Raw genomic sequence first — 20,932 nt, forward strand, 5'->3', positions numbered from 1 at the left:
TGTCGTAAAGGCCCTGTTTACACCAGCTTTTTTGTTTTTGTTTTTGTAAATCTGATCACAAGTGCATACCATAAATGTTTTTAAATGTCCACAATTGAATATTTCCATTAGTTATTGACAATGCATTTCATTGGACAGTGCTGAATGCAATCTGTATCATCTTTTTGTTGTTTTTCATCAAAAATGTCCATACTGTATATATAGTTAAGGCCAAAATTATTCATACCCCAGGCAAATTCTGACTTTTATAAAAAGAGCTTATATTATTTTAAACCAGAAATTACATGCTTTTCCCAAAAGATTACAGGACGATGTGCAAGAGGCATCATTGTGGAAAAAAAACTAAAAAGAATTCTCCAAGGTATGAATAATTTACAGATTGACTGTTTACACTTGCCCATCAAAAAAGCAAGGAAGATATCAAAAGTGGCCCCCCAAAAAAGAAAGTCACTTCATTTGTTTGTATTTCAATAAACTAAAATGGCCTAACACAAAATATAAACAGAACTAAAACTAAACCAGACTGCATTCCAAATGGTCCAAAAAAACAAAACAAAAAAAAACTCACAACACCCCTTAAAACCAGTCAGACAACCCGTTTCACTTTGCTCATTTTTTTTTATTTATCAGCTTTAAATACAATGACAGGGTCTACCTCAGGAGGAAACAAATTCAAACACTGTTTCTGTATGGCGGGCAAGAGCGGGAGAAGAAGAAACGCTGAGCGTAGAGTAAACCTCACAGGAAGCCCAGAGACGCCTGGAAAAGGTGCTTCTTTTGTCACATGAAAAGAGAAAACACACGTCCTACACAAATGCCCAGAAATGTCACTGAACACTCAGATCACATCAGAGAGAGAGAGAGACGGAAATACGCTCAAGTAAGTTCACTTGGTTAGTTTTGATCTAACTTCAAAATATCCATATATATATACGTATTGAAATATAGAATCTCATGATTAAGGAGGCGTTTTCTCGATAAGCTCATGGTTGCTCTGTGCATCATTCCCCTCATTTCTTTAAAAGTCTTGCCCCAAAACATAGACATCTGACTGAGCTGATCAGGTTCGCTAAGACGGGGTTTGACAGCTGGTGATTGGCTAAAAAAATTTACATGACGAAAAAAAGAAAAAACGTGATTGGCTATCATGTCAAAACGTAAAATTAAGGTAAATACGTTGGTCCTATTAGAAGCAGCGACAGGTAGATTTATCTGTAGCGTACTTGCTTTAAAAAAAATTAGAAACTGAAAGTCCTTGGGCAGAAGAGAGGATATGCACAGAGTATATATAAAAAAAAAAAACAACGGAGAGAGGCAAATGTTCAACATAGGAAAAACAAAACAAATAAAAGCATACTGATGTTTTGTTGAGTTTGTTTTTTCATGATTTTTTGTGTTTTGTGTTCTCTGCAAATGCATCTGGTCTTCCACAAGGTCTTTGGAGCAACAACTTAGCGTCGATAACCGAACTCGTCCGCATCATCGTCACGGAAATCTCCATAACGCCAAATGTTGAGCTGCAAATAAAAGAACAAGTTATTCATTAAAACACGTTTTTTGGGGGGAAAGGGGGGGTGGGGGCTGGGGCTAGATCGCAGGTGAAAGTAAAGCTCTAACACTATAATGAGAGATGTGATGCAAAGGTCATTAAGTTTGTATTTCAACTTGAAGATAAGTTATTATTTGTTGTTCCTAAAACGTAGACAGGCGACGAGATTTGTCAGGTAGCGTAGTAGAGCAGTGACAAATATACTCAAAAAATAAAAAACAAAAAAAATGCTGGATCGATTTAGAAATTGTCAAAATGCATTGCTATTTTTTCTTGAATAAATACAAAGATTCATTTTTAACAGTAGAATATGCTTTAAAAACACCTATACTCTGCTTGCATCTATTTCCTTACAAATTCCACCTAAAATAGTTAATGTAGGAAAAGTTTAGGTTAATTACAAGTTTTCTTAGTGTTCTGTATTTACATTAATCTCATGGCATTATTGCCAACTTGCATGTCTTTCATGAGCATTTCACAGTACGGTTAAAAACTAGAGTAGTGTACCATCTGCGGTTAAAAACTTATGCTCAGAACTGATTCAAGAGTAGAGCGATGCATTTAAAAATCTCAGGATTAATGCAGAATTGATTTCTTTAGCAATTGTTTTGCGACAGCTTTTAATTGTTGCATTTAATTTATTTATTTTTCTTTAAAACGTATATACAATGTATATAAAACGTATATACAACATTAATTTAACATCAGTATTTAAGCAACTGTAATTGCAGTGTAAATTAATTTTGATTAACCTTTAAATGTACTTTGTGGAACAGCCCTGTAGTTTTCCTATCCCTGAAAACACATTTTTGGCGTTTACACAGACACAATAAAGGTGTCGTTTTCAAAAATGTACACTTTGAAGTCCACTTAAAATGCATTTCCATCACAAATGAACAGCCAAACTGCATTACATTTTATTAATCGCTAAATATAAACACAAGTTAGATTTCTTTACTGTGACATCAGTGAAGTCAAAATAATAATTCAGTCTATGCATAATTCAAACACTATGAAAATAATTAATATGGATATTAGTTTGAATGAACATGCAATGAAATCATTGAGACCTACAACAAAGACAAGCCGTCAAAGCTACAGATCTTTTCTGAACAAATTTCCTCTTGACACAAAGGGTAAATAAATTGCATCGAAAGTCAAAACAAACATTTGAACCCCCCTCCAAATCCTAAATAACCTCAATGAAACATTAATAAGCAGCAAAATGGGTCTTTGAGTCATTTGACAGCCCCGATTCACCATCATTAAACCCTGATAAGCATTTCTGCCATGTATCTGTGCGAGTGAGGCACAGATGGCCGGCGTGTAGACAGGATCATTAAAACATGAGCTGGTCTGTAACATCATCACACCTCAGTAATAACGAGGCGAGCGCTCGTTTACGCTCCTCTTTAACTCCAGTCCTTTCACATCCAGTCACGCATGAAAGCTTTAACTTCGACAAATTCCATCGCAGCCTGTTCATTTTACGTCGGCTTCGCCAAATAAAGCAGTCAAACGTTTCATTTGCACGACGGTCAATCGTTTCGGCTTCATGGATTCTTAGTGAAGATGGGAAATCATTTTGCACATCGCACAAAGGATTTTATCGTTCTTCTCCGTTTTTTGTTATCTCTGCGAGTGTGTGTGTGTGTGTGTGTGTGTGTCGGCTGTTAACCGAGAGAATCACAGCTAATTAATGTCTATGATAATTAGCGCCGCCGTTAGCAGGGACATCATCATCTAGCTCTCGCTTCTGCTTCAGTCTTGTTATACAGCGATTGGCCTGTCATGTGAACAATGTTGAAGCCAGAAGATTGTGTTGGATGTGCATTACACCTCGCACTAAGCTGATGTTACAGGTAAAGTCAGCGTGTGAGCCAAAGCCGATTCTGAAAATAAAAGTCCTCCGTTTCTGTGCCAACAAGGGCATTAAAGCCATAAAGACGAGCAGCAGGGAAGGAGAGATGCAAGTAAAAGATAATGTACAGTCAGCAGGTTTTCAAACAAACAAACAAGCTATAAAGAATTACTCATACGTTAGACTGTTTTTTCATAGCTCCATTGTTTTGAAGTATTATTTCTCTAATATTTTAACCCTATTTCATTTATTTAAAGTAGATTTGTATACATTTAATGCAGAATATTTAATGCTAATTATGATACCTCATCATTGACCCAAATAAACATTATTTTTTATTTATATTTAAGGACTAAAATAAGCATCTGACCCTTCTGATAACAAATATTATGATGCAAGTACTAACATGTAAAGTCAAGGTGCAAACTATGGGAGAGCTTGACTTTTAGAAAATAAACAGTATCTCTTCTAAACATATAAAATAACTTGTATATCCTTAAAATTATATAATTTAGAAAAAAATAAATAAATTGAATCTTCTGTAAACAAATATGTTAATGCAAATAGTAATTTTATTGCAATAAAAAATATGCTGTCTCAAGTCATATCCGCTGCAGCATCCAATCATCCTCAATGTAATGCAAACGTGCGACGTGTAGTTACATGTTTCGAGAGGTGCGGGGGTATGTGAATGCTCGAAGGCTGCACCAGACCACACCCGTGTGTTTGCCGCTGGTCACGTGACTCAACACGCGGTAGGTTATTGAAAAAATTGACCTAGAGAAATTAGATCGATTATAGGTTCTGAATGCCGATTTTGATAACTTTGATTAATCGCCCTGCCCTAGTTTACGAGCGGTTTCAGTATAGCATATTGTAATCATAGATTATTACGTGTAAAAGTATAAAAATATCATTCATGGATGACGCAATTTACACCTCACTTAAAAAAAGAAGATAACTACAAGATATTCTTCTCATGAGCATCAAAATGTGAGCGCGCTGCAGAGCAAAGTCCACTCATGCCAAAGACTGAATGCCAAATGCTTTCATATGGACTTTGAGACACTGCTTATACGTTTTCTGAATCAAGTGATGTGATGTTATGTTGCGTTTCGTTTTGTTAAATTTGCTTCATACAGATGGCCAAAACAATATACTTTTTTTGTTGGACAATTAAGCTGAAAGAAGGTAAACTTGACAAAATGGAACCCCTTTCAATGGTGTTTCTTTCATTTTCGAACTCGCGATTATGCTTTACCAGAATGAAAGGTGAGATCCTATGACATTCTATAGCCCTATGTAAACTAAACAAAAGCATATGCTGTCCTTAATGCCATCATCTTGAGCTTACTCTTCAATGCGGAAGTTGGCTTGTTTTTGAGATTGTTTTAGAACTTCCGATTCAGCTGCCTATGGGAGAAATGACTAGGAATAATAAACCACAGAAAACGATCAACCTACTTGCTCTACAAACAAGTGTTTGCATGACTATACAGACAAAGAAGGATATTATAATAACAAAATGTCAGTTTGCAACATCAAGCAGCAAAACAAGCTGTTTTTAACATCTAAAAAAAAAATGGAAGTGAATGAGACCAGAAGTCTCGAGCCAAAAAGATTCAAATGAGCGAATAGAAAAATGATGGCCTACATGATAAGGTTATTTATTTATTTTTGTTATGAAGTGAAACATTCCTGTTTGTTGATTTTATATAAATGAATGTATTCCTCTCACAGAAGCACTGCAGGTAAAATTAGACAACAGATTTCTGTTGTGTAGACTGCTGTTGTTTGTGACAATAGAACCATCAGAAGATATTTTCAAGAGTCAAAGAAAGTTATTAGTGCTTTTTAGTGAGAAATTAATCCAAAATACTTTGTAATATTGGTTACAATTATATAAATATTTGCTTTATGTTTATAGATTTTTTTTGTTTGTATTATGCGGTTTAAGGACTGGGACCCCGTTTCTTATATAGCCTACAATGTGGCAAGAGACTCAAGACGAAAGCAACAGACATATATATGAATCAAGAACTTAAAACTGCAGATCTTACCCTGGCGCTCTTGGCAGATTCCTGGGCATTCAGATATTCAGTCACCTGTCACAAGAAAAACAAAAACAAAAAATTAATTAAACCAGAGAAAAACCTAGTGTTGTGTTAAACTCTTTGAGGGAAAAGAGAAACATCAATAAGCAAGAGAAACCTAGCGTTATTATTTTTTTTTTTACTTAGTCTTTTAAAGGGATAGTTCACCGTAAATAATCACTAACTCTTTACACACACACACACACACACACACACACACACACACACACACACACACACACACACACACACACACACACACACACACACACACACACACACACACACACACGTAATTCTAAACATTTATAACTATTTTGTTTTTCTTGTTGAATACAGAATATGACTTCTTAAAACATGAGAACACAGAATAACTGAAGATTCCAATAGCTACTACTTTCCAGACATTCTTCAAAACCTCTACTCAAACTTACAGTAGAAACTCGTCCAAGTTTATACCAAGTGGAGGATGAGTAAATGATTCATTTTCGTTATTGGGTGAACTGTCTCTATAACAAACTCAAACAACATCCCTCAGCATCTTCAACGTTAAATAAATGACACCCGCAGGACATTATGGAGGACAGAGATTGCTTTAAAAAATGACGGCGTTTACAGAGATTGATGTGCTGCTGAATCTACATCAGTCAAACGCAGTAAGTGCGCCTTGTTTAAATGATGCTTTAACAGGCCTTCATCATGATGAGCTGCTTTCTGATCATCAGATTCAGAGTATGCATTCAATAGTAAGGAAAAGTGTGGGTCTTGTATGACACAAATAAATATAGTAAGTATTGCCATCATGTAAATGTAGTAAATGGTTAAACATGTATTTTTCTTCCATGAACTTCTGTTACATAAAACTGCTGTTTTATTTTATTTTTTTAGCTTAATCTCAAAACTGTCCAATGGTGTGACTGTCTTAAGCATAGTTCAAATATATAAATTATTAAATTGTCAATAAATACGTCAGGGCTAGTTTTAGAAGTCGTCACCTTGAAATTATAAGGTTCTATCTGCGTTCTGAATGATTTTGAGATATTGAGCTTTAAAGTTTGTGCATTCCATATAGCAAACAATGTGTGTATAACAATTCTCTTTGATAAATTAAACTGATAGAGATGCTAAATGTACTGTAAATGTAAATTGTCAAAGTGGCAAATGAGAGTTAAAAAAAAACAGTAAATGCAGACAGAATCTTCAAATTCTGTAGACATTTTCCACTTAGAATTATAAGTTCCTATCTGGCAGATTATTCATTACAGCCTTACTTTTCAAGAAATAAAATCAAAATTATATATATATATATAATATATATATAATTGGTGTTGTAACAATATGTTGATGCTTGAAAGTTACATTTTTGCTTTCTATATTATTTATTTTGTGTTTTAGGATGAATATCGGTTCTTGTTTAAATTAAGCATGCAATGCTGTGCTAACTATTTTGACCAGTGCAGATGTTATTTTTCTAATTAATATGTTAATATTTATTACATTTTATGCATTATATAAATTATGAACTCAAGTGCCCAACAATGTAGATAAATCACTCACTCTATTTGTATTAGTAGTCAAAAACCTCAATATTTTGCTAAGTGTAAATATTAGAGTTTACAATACTTGAACTTGGTACCAATTGAAGAGTACATTTCCTGCTAACATTTAATCACTGTTGAGCTGATTCTTAAGCAGCGTTGATTTGCCATTGTGTTCACAGATACAGGGACACTTAGGCGTTTCAAAGTTACGTCCGTCAGCTGGTTTGTCTATATGCTGACATACTGTGGTTACAGAAAACAGCGGTGAGTTTGGTGAACTGATGACCTTCACACCCAATCACTGTCATTTCTGTTCAGCAAATTAACACAATGGCAAATCGGCAGTGTTTAAAAACGTGTTCAACAGCACTAAAATGTTGACGGGAAATAGACATTTTAAAAATTCAGTATCGATTGGTACCAAATTCCAGTACGATCTTGATACGATCTTGCTTTTGTTAGAATCAATACCGGCTTTGCTCTCTCTCTCTCTCTCAGCAGCAGTTTCCTCACAATATCGAAAATGGTATGGAATACGATATTTTTCGTAGTATCGGATATATCACAAAATATGTATAGTTGTTTTTCTTAATATTAGAGATTCATAACTACAGTATGTCACACCACAGGACATATTTAAGAAGATCCAATTAATAAAAAATGTAAAAACAAAAAAACAGTGAAAGAATGGATTTAGTTAGCGACTCCTTACATTTTCTCCAACACCAAACTCCAAACTACATAAGTATATCTATTTTTTCTTTAAAAACAGCGTTTTACATTATTTTTACTGCGTATGCATCTACTACCAGGGTGTTGACAGTCACCAGACAGGCCGAAACAATGCTAAACATATTGAGTGTTTCTGCCATGGAGTCAGAGAGCAGGACAGTCTTTGTTTCTGAATCGGCAGCGTAATTATAAAGCTTGAGTGGCTTGTTTTCCAGGTACTGATGATACACAGCAGATGCACAAGATGGCAGATGTTAAAAAGCGTGGTGTGTGCTCTTTGGGTTTGTTTAGAGGAGGTTAATTGGCTGGCTGAAGAGCAGTGATTCTTTTGTGCTACATCTGGACTGTGCAGCTGCAGAGAAAAGTGTGGCTAGCACAGCCAACTCCATCCATCAAGAGTCCGAAGCCATACGACACGCAACACAGCACCTCACACACACACATCAGCAGTTTCACACACAGCAGAGGCGCAAAATGCTGCTCCAAAGATGCCAACATTATAGACATGCTGACGTGATCATATTTGACAAATTACCAACACGTAAAGATAAGTGATGTACAGATATTAAAATGCAAATGTCTTTTTTTATATCTAATAATTTACTAATGAACTATCTATCTATCTATCTATCTATCTATCTATCTATCTATCTATCTATCTATCTATCTATCTATCTATCTATCTATCTATCTATCTATCTATCTATCTATCTATCTATCTATCTATCTATCTATCACAAATAATATCACAATAATATCACAAATAAAAAGTATAAGAATGATAAGAACAAGAAAATTGAGTCATTTAATATTTGCCAAAACTATTTAAAGTTCCTTCCAAAAGAAAGGGTCTGTACATTGTCCTTTTATTAAACAAAAAATATAGGCTCATTTTATTTATCTTACTTGCATGGTATTGTCATTTCTGCTATATGTATATCGTGTGCAGTCAATTTCAGCTCTGATGTGCAGACTAGTATGCAAAAACATCTTTTATTGCACTAAATCCCCCAAAAATCTGTCTTTAGAGAGCAAATATTGCTGCAAATTGTGAAGAAAAGATGGCAATAAATCTGTCATTTGAGGTAGCAAGAACCAACAAAGCTCTTCCAAAAATCAATAAAAAGTCTTGAATTAATTATAGTACCAAACACCCTTTCAACATTATATTCAGTATTCTGATTGATCTGCTTCACCCAAAATAAAAGTCTTTACAGAAACATTCTCGATAAAACAACTAAAAGAAATTTCATAAGAGATTAGGGTATTAGAAAGAGATTTCACAAGTGTTTTTTCTATTACCTTTTTGCTATGATTTGTTTAATTAAATAAAAAGACAATTTTTTATTAAAGATTTTCTTATTGGTGTTTGATTAACGATGATAAACAGCAGCAAGTACTGCGAGATTTCTTTCCAATTATAAGATTTCTTTCCAAATTTGTTTTCGCACATTACAGACTATAGACGATTGTGTGTGTTTTTAACCGTTCAGTTTCAAGAAAAAAAGCATCTGAAAGCGTAACGACAGCATCGGATCTAGCATGTCTACGCAGTTTATTCATGCTTGTTTCTCATTTCTAACAAGTTTGCAACAATGTATACCTGCTCAAGTAATCATCGTTACAGACACTGTTGAAAACACACTTCTCCTTTCCAAGTGTGCGAGCCATTTCGGTGCCCTCTAATTATAGCCCTCAGTATGAGTTCAGGTGTTTGTATTCTCCAAATCCGCTGACTGCGACTTAGTCTTTTACTGTTAATCTCAGCATGAAATGATGGGATAGTGATTAGATTTGGGACGTTCTTAGAAACACTCCATAATATCCAGTAATACAGGCAAGCCGAAAATCAAAGCGTCCATGGAACATTCATAGAGAACAGTTTGGACTTTGATCATCTCAGTCCAGAGATTAAACAACAGAAAGACGCTAGAGCCGAAATGGCTTCTCTGTCCCATATCAAGCCTGTGTTCAATCCATGGGGCGCAGGAATGAAATGAAGTTTTTAGGCAGCGATGCGTGTCATTCAGCATGTGTCCTGGTCCAGTTTTTGTGTGGGGATGAATGCTTGTTTGATACTAGAAGAGCAAAAAATGCAACTTTTATTGGCTAATGGGCAATGAAACTGTGAGGAGCGAGACATGATGGGATATTACTGGACAAGGGGATGGCCCATGACTAAAGGTACAAATACTATCAGACTAACAGTTACTTTAATTGAGCTGAAATGACAGAGTATTTGTTAAAAATAATGCCAAGTTTTTGCTATTGTGTTGTTAAGTTTTGCATAACACTGTAACAAAAATCCACAAAAATTACTAAAATCAATAGCTATGTTTTTATCTACCTATGTTTATGCTAATTTTGAATTGAATAATGCTTGATAGAAATGCCAAAATATGCATTACCTTTAAAACACATGCCCATACTGTATTTGAGTAGGATAACGTCTGTATGCAAAAAGAACTGCATAAACTACAATGGAAAATCCTTTATCAAAAAAATCTCCAGCATGGACAATAAAATGTCATGTGATTTTGTTTTTACCATCTTGTGACGACAAAATAAAGATGTGATGGCATTAATGGACAAGCCAGTAAACGATGACATTCTAAAACATCTGAAATGTTTTTTTTCATTCTTAAATCCCTCAGCCAATGTCCGTCATGAAAGTATTTCTGTATTATTACCTTCCTTAAGTGGATGTACTCCCAAAGAGTGTTCTTACGCCACCAAAAACCGCTTCATGTTGATCGCATTTTGCCTTCGTCTTCTGGGGCGCATGCAATTTATTATACCAGAAAATACATATATTTGGCACCAGTTTGTCAGGAAGTGGCGATTTTGTTCTCCTAAAGTCATTTAATGGAAAAGGTGCATTATTCGCAAATAAATCAAAATCTAATTAACATCTTTGGATGTAAACAAAGCTAATGTAACATCCATGTAGGTCAGCTGAAGACTATACTTAATAGATATCGTTTACCTCGTATTAAACACGAGGTATACATTCAGCCAAAAACTTGTCATGGTGACAAAAACATTATCAACAAAACATTATCGACAATCAAAATACAGCAAATGTGCATATGGCAATATATATTTATCGGTAATGCTTTCTTTTCCATTAAATAATATGAAATAATTGTTGGTTGCAACTTATTAAATGTCATATCGCATATTGAATATTGCATTATACTGACATCACATATCAATGTTGCGGAGCCCAACTATAATACTATACTATAGTAACCTTGCACATAATAAACAGAGTAAAGTTTAAGTGCATTTGGTATCAAAGAGAAGGGCTCCAAGCTTGTGGCCCAAGCCCAGAGTACCCAACCAAGGATCTTAGGCATCCTTAGTACACTGGGATTCATTAAGATCGGTAAATGAGAACACAGAAGCAAGCTGTAGGTTAAATGGATAGCTCACCCAAAAATTTCTATTTACTCACTCTAATGTGGTTCCATACTTTTAACCACTAAACCTCTTTAGTGTTTAACAGAATACGTAAACTCATTTTGAAGAAACCACAGGCTTCCATAATAGAAATATACAAAAAATACTATGGAAATCAATGGTTACAGGTTTCAACATGACCAAGAAACTCAAACAAATTTGTAACAAATAAAGGGTGGATAAATGACGACAGATTTTCCATAGTTTGTGTGAAGTATCCATTTAATCAGCAAAGGAACAGTAACCCTAGACTTAGCTTCCCATGACTGCTAAAAAGCTAAAATACTAAAAGGGGCCATTTCCTCTCAGAACAACCATAATAAAGTTATTACATCTCTCTTGGGCTTTATCATCTGGACTGTACATCTCAATATCACAGTGAGTGAGAGAAATATTAACAGTGCCACAGTTTCATCAAACCATCGACAGAACATCACCTGCTGAGATCAGACCACCTTTCATGTCTTAATTAATGTCTCCAAGGGAGAGTCATTAAATGCCAACAACAGCAAGACCTGCATACTCATTCTGAAATGATAAGACCAGAGTTCAGCCCCTTGAAATCAACAAGTCAATAATGAACGCTTAAGGAGAGTCTCATAGAACAAATCTGCAATAAGAACTGTCTGTATTCTATGACTGTAACCCTAATTGGTATGTGAGCTTGTAATTAGCTTGTAAAACTAATGAACGTGAAAAGGCACCAGCGGCACTCATGGTACGCTACAGTAAGCTTAGCACTGGTGTAGCATAAATGCATCGAAGCCTTGTTATTAACTCTATGAGCTTTGTTGTCTAATGGATATGCAAGCATCCGTCTTTTAAGGCAATAAATGTAACACCTGATAAAGACTCTTTCACAATACATTTTTAGATTTTATTTGTCCTCCTGCGACCCCATAAGGTCTACTTGCCCGGTTCCAAGTGGAATTAGAGGCATCTCCTTAAGAACAAGAACCAAAAATGTGTCAGCTTTTAGTCTATGTTGGAAATTGAGGTCATCAGGGTCACGGCACCAACACAGCCCCTCTGTTGACACTCAAATGATCAGATTGAGATTCAAATCAGCACATGGGAGGCAAGTACACTAACAAGGATACTCTACAGACCAAAGCCTCTTGCTTCAGTTTCCTCAATATCTTGAAGCAGGGACTTGAGAAGTAAGGTTCTTACTAGCTTGCCACTGTTATACTCCCCTTTGGGTCACGGTGCCACCAGAATCAGCCTGGTTTTCTCAGTCAAGTGAGGCATGTGCACAAACAATGATGCAAAAGTCTAATGTTCATTTGTGTCTGCATATCTCAACCTCACTTCCATCTGGCTCATGGGATCACTGTAGTGCTTGGGGATGGGTGTCAAACTCTATAGGACTGATAAAATGATCAGATTAAGAGTCAAATCAGCACATGGGAGGCAAGTACACTAACAAGGATACTATAGATCATAGCCTCTTTCTTCAGTCACTACAATATCTTAAAGCAGGGAATTGTGAAGTGAGATTTATCCACAGTTCTTACTAGCTTGCCACTGCTATACTCCTCTATGGGTCACGGCACCAACAGAATCAGTCTGGTTTTACTCATTCAAGTGAGGCAAGTGCACTAACAAGGATGCTAAAAACTAATGTCCTTCTTGTGTCAGCACACCTTACCCTCCCTAACCTTACTTCCATCTGGGTCATAGGACCAATGTAGTGCCTGGGGATGGGTGTCAAAACTCTAGCGGACTGGTAAAATGATCAGATTGAAAGTCAAATCAGCACATGGTAGGGAAGTACACTAACAAGGGTACTACAGACCACAGTCTCTAGCTTCAGTCACTACAATGTCTTTAAGCAGTTACTTTAGGTGTCTTTAGGCTAGGTTTATCCACAGTTCTTACTAGCTTGCCTCAGTTACACTCAACTCCGGGTCACGGCACCAACAGCATCATGTGCGCTAATAGTGATGCTAAAGACTAGTGTCCTTCTCGAGTCAGCATATCTCAACCTCCTTAACCTCACTTCAATCTGGGCTATGGCACCAATGTAGTGCTTGGGGATGGGTGCAGTCCTGAAGAGTTTAGATCCAACCCTGCTCCAACACATATACCTACAGGTTTCAAACAAGCCAGATGGACTCGACTAATTACATCAGGTTTGTTTAATTAGAATGAGAATGAGAATGAGGTTTATTCGGCAAGTGTGCACAAAAACCTAAGTTTTTTTTTGTGTGTTTTTTCAGAAGCTTAGATACATACATACAAATCAAAACAACAACACAGGACATTTAAAGGTTAAATCTAAACTATGCAGAGCTGTTACCCTCCAGGAACAGTGTTTGAATCCTGCGCCCTAGGGGCTCTACTCGCCTCACAGTGGGATTTAAAATTCATCCCCAAGTAAGATGTTTGTGCACTAGTAATAAAGATGTCAACGCCACACTCTCTAATTTCAGTCACCGAGAGATCTCTTGAGGCCAGTGAAGCGAGGTTTACCTCTACTATCTGGTCTCCATTACACTCACAACTACCTTACACTCTGCAACTATCTGGTCTCCATTACACTCACTCCTTTAAACATAGTCTTCATCTGACTTCTACTTGCTGTGCATGTCCCGGTGTTCAAAGTGTACATGTAGTGCTTTCCTAGAACTCAGTAAAACAAGGCATCAGATAAGGCTATTTATGCTGCACCCTAAAAAAGATGCCTTAAAAGGTGTAGGTTAGCACATCAGAAAAGATGACAGCTAACATGCAGATACAGCACTACTGAACTGTACACAGAGCACCTTGACTTATGTAATAATAAATGTGCCCTTTACTTTCACTCTGATTATAGACTCATAGACTTCTACTATAGATTATTTCATCCAGTTGGCCAGGAATGAGGAAGAAAATGAGAGATGGAGAGACAGACTGACACGCAAATAAGAAAGAGCAGTGTTTGACAAACACAGGAGGGAAATGACACATCGATTTCGTCTATCGATCCTGAGAACTGATGAAGCTCATGCACAGTTATCGGAAGGCCTGCGTTATCCGCAAACAGGTGGAGAGAAGGAGAACCAGGGGGCCTTATCTGTCACTCCCGCGTACTCTCTCTCCCTGTCAGACAGACCTTCCTATATCTGACTCCTACTTTCACATTAAAGATTTCCTTTCCCTCTCCCGTTTGCCTTGTACGGACATTCAAGGACTCGTTTCGCACTAGACCACAGTGATTGTGACTGACTGAGTGACTGACGTATGGACTCTGGTCTGGAGACTTCAGCAGAGCAAAGATTTGCTGATAGCAGGAAGTCAGGTGTTGAGCGTGGCAGATACCCTTGAAAAAGCAGAGAGGACGTAAGGGAAAAAAAGATCACAGAGCACTCTGTGTTTAAAAGGAATAAAATATCAAAAGAAAGACAACGGGGTGGGGGGTTGCTCACGGAATGGGATGGCGATGCCCATTATAAAGGCAGTGTAAATAATCATGCTGTATTAACTGTGTTTTAAATCACAGCTCATTTACGAAGGAATGAAAGGTTTGATCCACCGCTTTGTCTTTAATTCTGCAGATTATGATTTATCACACCGCTTTCACAGACATGCAAATACATGCAAATTCTAAACTACATCCCCCTGCACAGGGTATGCAGTGCTGGAGGCCAAACCGGCAGCCAGAGAAGATGGGGAAGGAGAGAGAGAAGGACAGAGAAAGAGAGTGCGCGTGAGTGGGAGAGATAATGAATGAGAAAATGAATGAAGGAGAGAGTGAGATGAGAGAATCTTTATGGAAAAGCCAAGGGTGAAAGCCGAAAGTAGACAGAAGACAAGTGGCATGGCGCCACCACACTTTACTAAAGTGCCAATGCTGTCCTTAAAAAAATGGTTGTCTTATGCCAGCCTGACTTCAGGCACAATCCGGCATACATAATGTGCCCTTCATGTAATTTTACTGCTGATAGGATGTAGTAACAGTGTAAGACAATGTACGAGTCTGCACTAATGACAAGAAAAGGTTAAGATGACTTCAGTTTAATTATTTATTTATTTTTTAGAGGTATTTCACCTTTAATAGGACGGGACAGGGAAAAGAGGGAAAGCATTAACAAAAAAACCTCAAACTCTGGCCTTGTGGATACTGTAAAGCTATAAGTTGATACTATCCATAAAGCTATTGACGCAGACAAATTTGATTATAAAGAACAACAAAAAACGAAAACAAACTTTTAATTTTAATTTCAGTCAAAAATGTCGATTAACTTCTCATATTCAAAAATTTATAATTAAAATAATGCTCTAATTTCAAAAGAACTCACACTAGGTTAATCACTGAAGTAAATTCTTTTCCAACTAACGAACAGCAAAAAAATGAAGCCGATCAGAATCCAGTTTGCCTTAAAGGGACAGTTCATTCAACAAATGTACGTTTCTGTTTGGAGTTTCTTTCTTCTATTTTCACATAATAACGTTTTGAAGAATGCTGGAAACCATAGTCAAAGTATTTTTTTCATATCATTAATGTTAATAATACCAGGTTTTTTTTCTTTTCTTTATTTTTACATTCTTCTAAATATCTTATTTTGTTAAACAACAACAACAACAACAAAGAAATGTTGATTAAATAGTGAGTAGATTTGTTCTTTTGGATTAATTATCAATAAAAGATTGTGAACATTTAGGCCCAATCCCAATTCTATTTTTGTACCACTACCCCTTTCCCCTGGCCCTTAAAACAGATTGAGGGGAAGGGTTTCAAAATTTACCCCTAAGAATTGGGAGAGCACTACAGCACCTTTACACGTCATCATACTGTATGTCATCGCCATCTCGCGATCGCGAATGTTGTGGTTATTCCAGTTGAGTTATTTATTGGCATTTATCTTCAGGAAATCATTGAAGGCTTATATTATGTTATCATAATGATATAATGAGGCAATAAGATCGTAACTTTTCTGTGCATTTACAAAGTGGCCATATTCATCTATGCAAACACACCAAAAACAACATTAACATTGTAGCAGACACTGTAAAAGGCACATTCTCAGCCACTGGACTTTTCTGAGAGGGGATTGGAGTGTCATCGAGTGTCAGAATGTTCTGAGATTGCTGTGCAGGAGTTATGAATATGGATTATAGATCCAAAAAACAACAAAAACAAAGAAAACAACAGTTTCTTAGACACAATCAACTATTGGCCAGTCAAACAAATAGCTCTGCCCATGAACAAATACCATTGGTTGAGCTAATATTGCTGTGCTCTAAAAAAGTAGCCAGAATAACCATTAGAGATTTGAGCATTTCTTCTGACGCACATTGTATCGCATTGTTAAACTAAAGCATGCATGCACAGTAGCTGAAGTACAGTACACATGCCTGAGCAGCACCAGTGTTTCATAACTATGTGAGAGTGTGAAACAGGAGCAGAAGCGAGCGCCACTGATGTCAGACAGCTCAGCTTCATACAAGCACCTCAAACAACCTGTTAGTGCAACAGAAAATGAAGAAAGCAAGCACGAGGGAGTGCGAGGCGGGGACGAGTGAACCAGAACAGAAGTGTTCCTATGGGAACAGGCAAACGGTGGACCTGATGTGACTGTCACAAACACCCTCCATATGCTAAGAGTCTGCAGAAAGACTCGACTTCATCGCAAGTGAACCCGAGTACTTTGATTCAGGAGAAACAGCAAAAATAACATCAGGGTGGCGAGAAGGTCATAAGATATACAACAGGTAGATCAACGAACTAGTTCAAAAGTCAGACTGCAGGAGAAGCTTTTAGGAGTCATACTTTAAGCCTCATTAGATAAGTTTCAGCTTATGTAAATGATTGCATAATTAGGCTATTTAAAACTGAATTGGATCCATGTGACTGTATTTAAATGTATGTAAATGACATGTAGCGTTGGTGATGTCATATTATAGCAGCACTGAATAAAGCTGATGACACTTTTAAATTATTGCAAAAAAATGATTATTGCTACTTCTATTTCCATTACTATAATTATAGATATTCTTATTACTAATAAGAACAGCTCTGTTGTGTAGACTTTTATATAGTAATATGAAAATATAGTAGGAGTATTAATACTATGTATATTATTACCATCATTGACATTGTTATTATTATTATTGTTATAATTGTTATTATTATTATTATTATTATTATTATTATTATGTTATATAATAGCTGTGATAGACCAAGATGAATTTTTACAGTGAATAATAATTGTAATAACATAACAATTATTATTATTATTATTGTTGTTGTTATACTACTATAATAGTACTATTACTAATGTTAATTATTTATTGTTGTAATTATTATTATTACTATTATTATTATTATTATTAATAATACCTCATATGTGCATATTATATAGCAATATATGTAACAATATAGAAGCAGTAATACTATTAATATGTATATTATTAATTCCAACATCATTGTTATTATTATTATAACTGATGATCTGAAACCATTTTTACAGTGAACAATAATCATAACAACAACTATTATTATTATTATACTACCACTACTACTAAACATAATAATAATAATAATAATAATAATTAATCATTGTTATTATTATTAATAATACCTCTACTGTGCACTTTATTATATAGCAATATATGACAATACAGAAGCAGCAATAATACCAATATGTATATTATTATTCTCATTGACATTGTTATTACTATTATTATTATTATGCTATATAATTTGTATTTATATCATTTGTTTATATAACTTGTGACAAACTCCGATCTAAAGTTATTGTCATAGTGAATAATAACTGTAACTAACTAACTAACTTCATTAAGTTTGACGCAAATCATGCAATTCCAAAAATGAACTGATCCCTAACATGTGTAATTGATGGTGCATTACAAATGGAAGCATTGAGATTTAAAGCTGATCAAGAAACAGGACAAGCATTACATAACAGTAAAGAAGAAAGAGCAGGTGAAACAAAGATGGATAACAGTGGGAAAAGCAAGGACAGAATGAACGCTTAGTGCTTCATAACATTTTAAAATGTCTGCCGTAAGAGGTCCTGCTGTGAAACTGCAAGGTGCACATTCAGGCACAAAGATAATGACGATGATGATACATCCTTGACAAAACTAGCTGACCTGTCACTCAACGCTCCCTATTTGAACTCTTGACTCACCATTTTCTGGAGGTACTTCTCTTTCCGGATGTCCACCATGACCATGCCTTCTTTGACCAGACCCAGACCCACATCTTCTTTAGTGTCTGCGAACTGGAGCGTGACCTGCGGACAGACGCTGCCGCTGTACTCCACATTCAGCAGACACTGTGTGTTGTGGATGTCCCTCACCACACTGTCCACGGCATCGGCACGAGCGTCTTCCTGCGGATGGGACAATCATCAGATCATGGTACATAACAGGATATATTTTCTAATATTGCTTACAAAAAGTATGGATGCTAAAAAAAAAATTGGAACAAAAGGATATTGCTTAATCGCAGCATTTATACCTGATGCACTCTCAATCTCTTTCTTTCTGTAAGTTCTTTTTTACACGTTCTTGCTCTTTAATAGGTAGTTTTAAAACTAGGGCTGTACAATTATTAAATTGCCAATGGACCTTTTCCTTATTTCCAAAATTCTCTGTAGCAAAAGTCCTCCTACTTAGGTAAACGTAGGAGCAGTAAATGGGAGAGTAAAGCAAATATATTTTTACAATCCCATTTGCTGAAATTTTAAAAGAAAATCTTCATTAAAAAAAATGTAATAACTGCTGATAACAGTAGCCAGAAGAGAAAATCAGGTCAAATTTACTGTCCTGTCCACATGCTCTGCATTTCTGCCTCGCACAAGCAGTAATTTCATGTGGTAATCCGGTAAATCATGTATCGTGCCTTTTTAGCAAGTGACATTTTAAAAAAATGTATTAAAGCATATTCGATTTATTCATGTTTTAAAGACACAGAAGATCATTTCTGCTGTTTTTTAATGCGCTCAGCCTTAAAGACGTGACTTTGTAAAGTCACCTTTTAAACTTCAAATGTGCCTAAATGTCCAATTATGTGTCAAAATGTGACACTTAATAATTATTCACCATCATTAACCATCAAGTGTTTGATTTGATTTATTTCGAACAGAATATCATACACTTAAAACAACTAAACTAAATCAGTAAAATGTTTTTGACATGGTTTTAAAAGTGTAGTGTTGAGAATGAAAATCCATGCGCAGAAACATTTCAGCACCGTACGGCTCTTAAAATGACAGTGGCTATATTCCTGTTGCCGACTGTGCTTAATAATTACAGTATTTCATGATCGATAAAATTTACAGGTGTAATAGCAACCTGATTTACAGAAATAATGAAAAAAAACTACAAATTTTAATGGCAATATTGACCAAAATTGACCAAAAATAATAGTTTCCCATAATGGAATGCCAAATGTGTCAAATAATGCTAAAAAAAATGCTAAATTTACAGTAAACTGCTGTTATCATCAAGATTAGTAAACAAATAAGTAATGAGCTATGACGCAGTTTGGCGGCAAGCAATCAGAATGTAGAAGTCCGCCGCTTGAGAGGATTCCAGAGAACTGATTGTTGATGATTATTTCGGTCGCCTGATTTCCAATTATTTACAAGAACACTTACTTACAAGAACATACATTTAAAAAGTTAGTGGCGAGTTGATGTGCATTAATGCTACATATATTATTTTATTCTTCTTAAAAAAGCAGGAATCTCATGGTAACTATAATGACAACTCAAAATAGCATTGCTGCTTCAGAATATTTCAGACATATGGACACATTTGGATAAAGTAGAGCGAAGCCACACCACATGCAACATCCAATATTTTCCAATGGGCAATATATAATTTTGCGGTATCAAAACTGGTATGGAGTATCAATATTTTTCAAATTAAAAATCTTAGAATCATATCAAAGTTAAAACTTTCAGTATTGTGAAAAGATACTTTTCAGCTAATTTCCCCAACACAAACACACAAACAAGCTTACTGATGGACACTCCAAGGTTCTCAGTGTGCCGATCAGACGCCATCGTTCACACTCTCCAGCTCATTCATCACCCTTACACGCACTGAAGCGCTGCGATAATGATAAATGCAGATTGGCAAACAGAACGGATCAAAATACCTCCACACCAACACCATGTTTCACAAATGTTGGACGCACGAGGTGAGAGATACAGATCTGATGTTTCGCACTCTCAGACACACACACACTCACTCTAGTGAGCCAAGCTAGTCTCCATGGCAACCTCCAGCATGCTCCCCTCGGGGGGCGTTATGGTGGGGTTCGAGAAGCAGAGGCCAGTCAGAGCCACAGAAAACACACAGAGAGGGAGAGAGAACACCGCAAAGATGGACACCGTCACTTATCAATTGTGGTGACATGATGAGACGCCTACGCACATACACAAACACACACCTACTCACACAAACATACACCTACACACACACACAAACAGACCTTCTGGCAAAGTTTCTCTCATGCAATTTATCAACACACAACTAGAGCTTGAATTGGAATATAATAATAGTTGCAAACATTGTTATATCTCATGACCTCAATATATGGATATTTCACTAAACAGCATTGAGTTGCCTGAAAGTAAATCTAGTATTATTTAATAATCACATTATTATTTCAATATTTAGAATATGTCAATATATAAATGTAAGAAAGATCTAATGTGTATTTATTAATTTA

At 35.9% G+C, this 20,932-nt stretch overlaps 1 protein-coding gene across 2 annotated transcripts in view; it reads right to left on the reverse strand.

Annotated features, from left to right (window-relative positions):
• Positions 1–596: 596 nt before the first annotated feature.
• Positions 597–20,932, reverse strand: part of snd1 (staphylococcal nuclease and tudor domain containing 1) — a 297,580-nt gene continuing 277,244 nt past the window's right edge. The window contains exons 22-24 of one of the 2 annotated variants that reach the window (NM_182865.3): positions 18,378–18,581; positions 5,471–5,515; positions 597–1,517 (exon numbers count right to left, since the gene is read on the reverse strand). In NM_182865.3, coding sequence (NP_878285.3) covers positions 1,452–1,517; positions 5,471–5,515; positions 18,378–18,581 — 315 coding nt within the window. In that variant the 3' untranslated portion in view covers positions 597–1,451. The remainder of the gene's footprint in view (positions 1,518–5,470; positions 5,516–18,377; positions 18,582–20,932) is intronic. The other variant, XM_073945610.1, reaches the window with a different exon arrangement.

Source organism: Danio rerio, chromosome 4, assembly GCF_049306965.1.
Source record: "Danio rerio strain Tuebingen ecotype United States chromosome 4, GRCz12tu, whole genome shotgun sequence".
In the NCBI taxonomy this organism is placed as follows: Eukaryota; Metazoa; Chordata; class Actinopteri; order Cypriniformes; family Danionidae; genus Danio; species Danio rerio.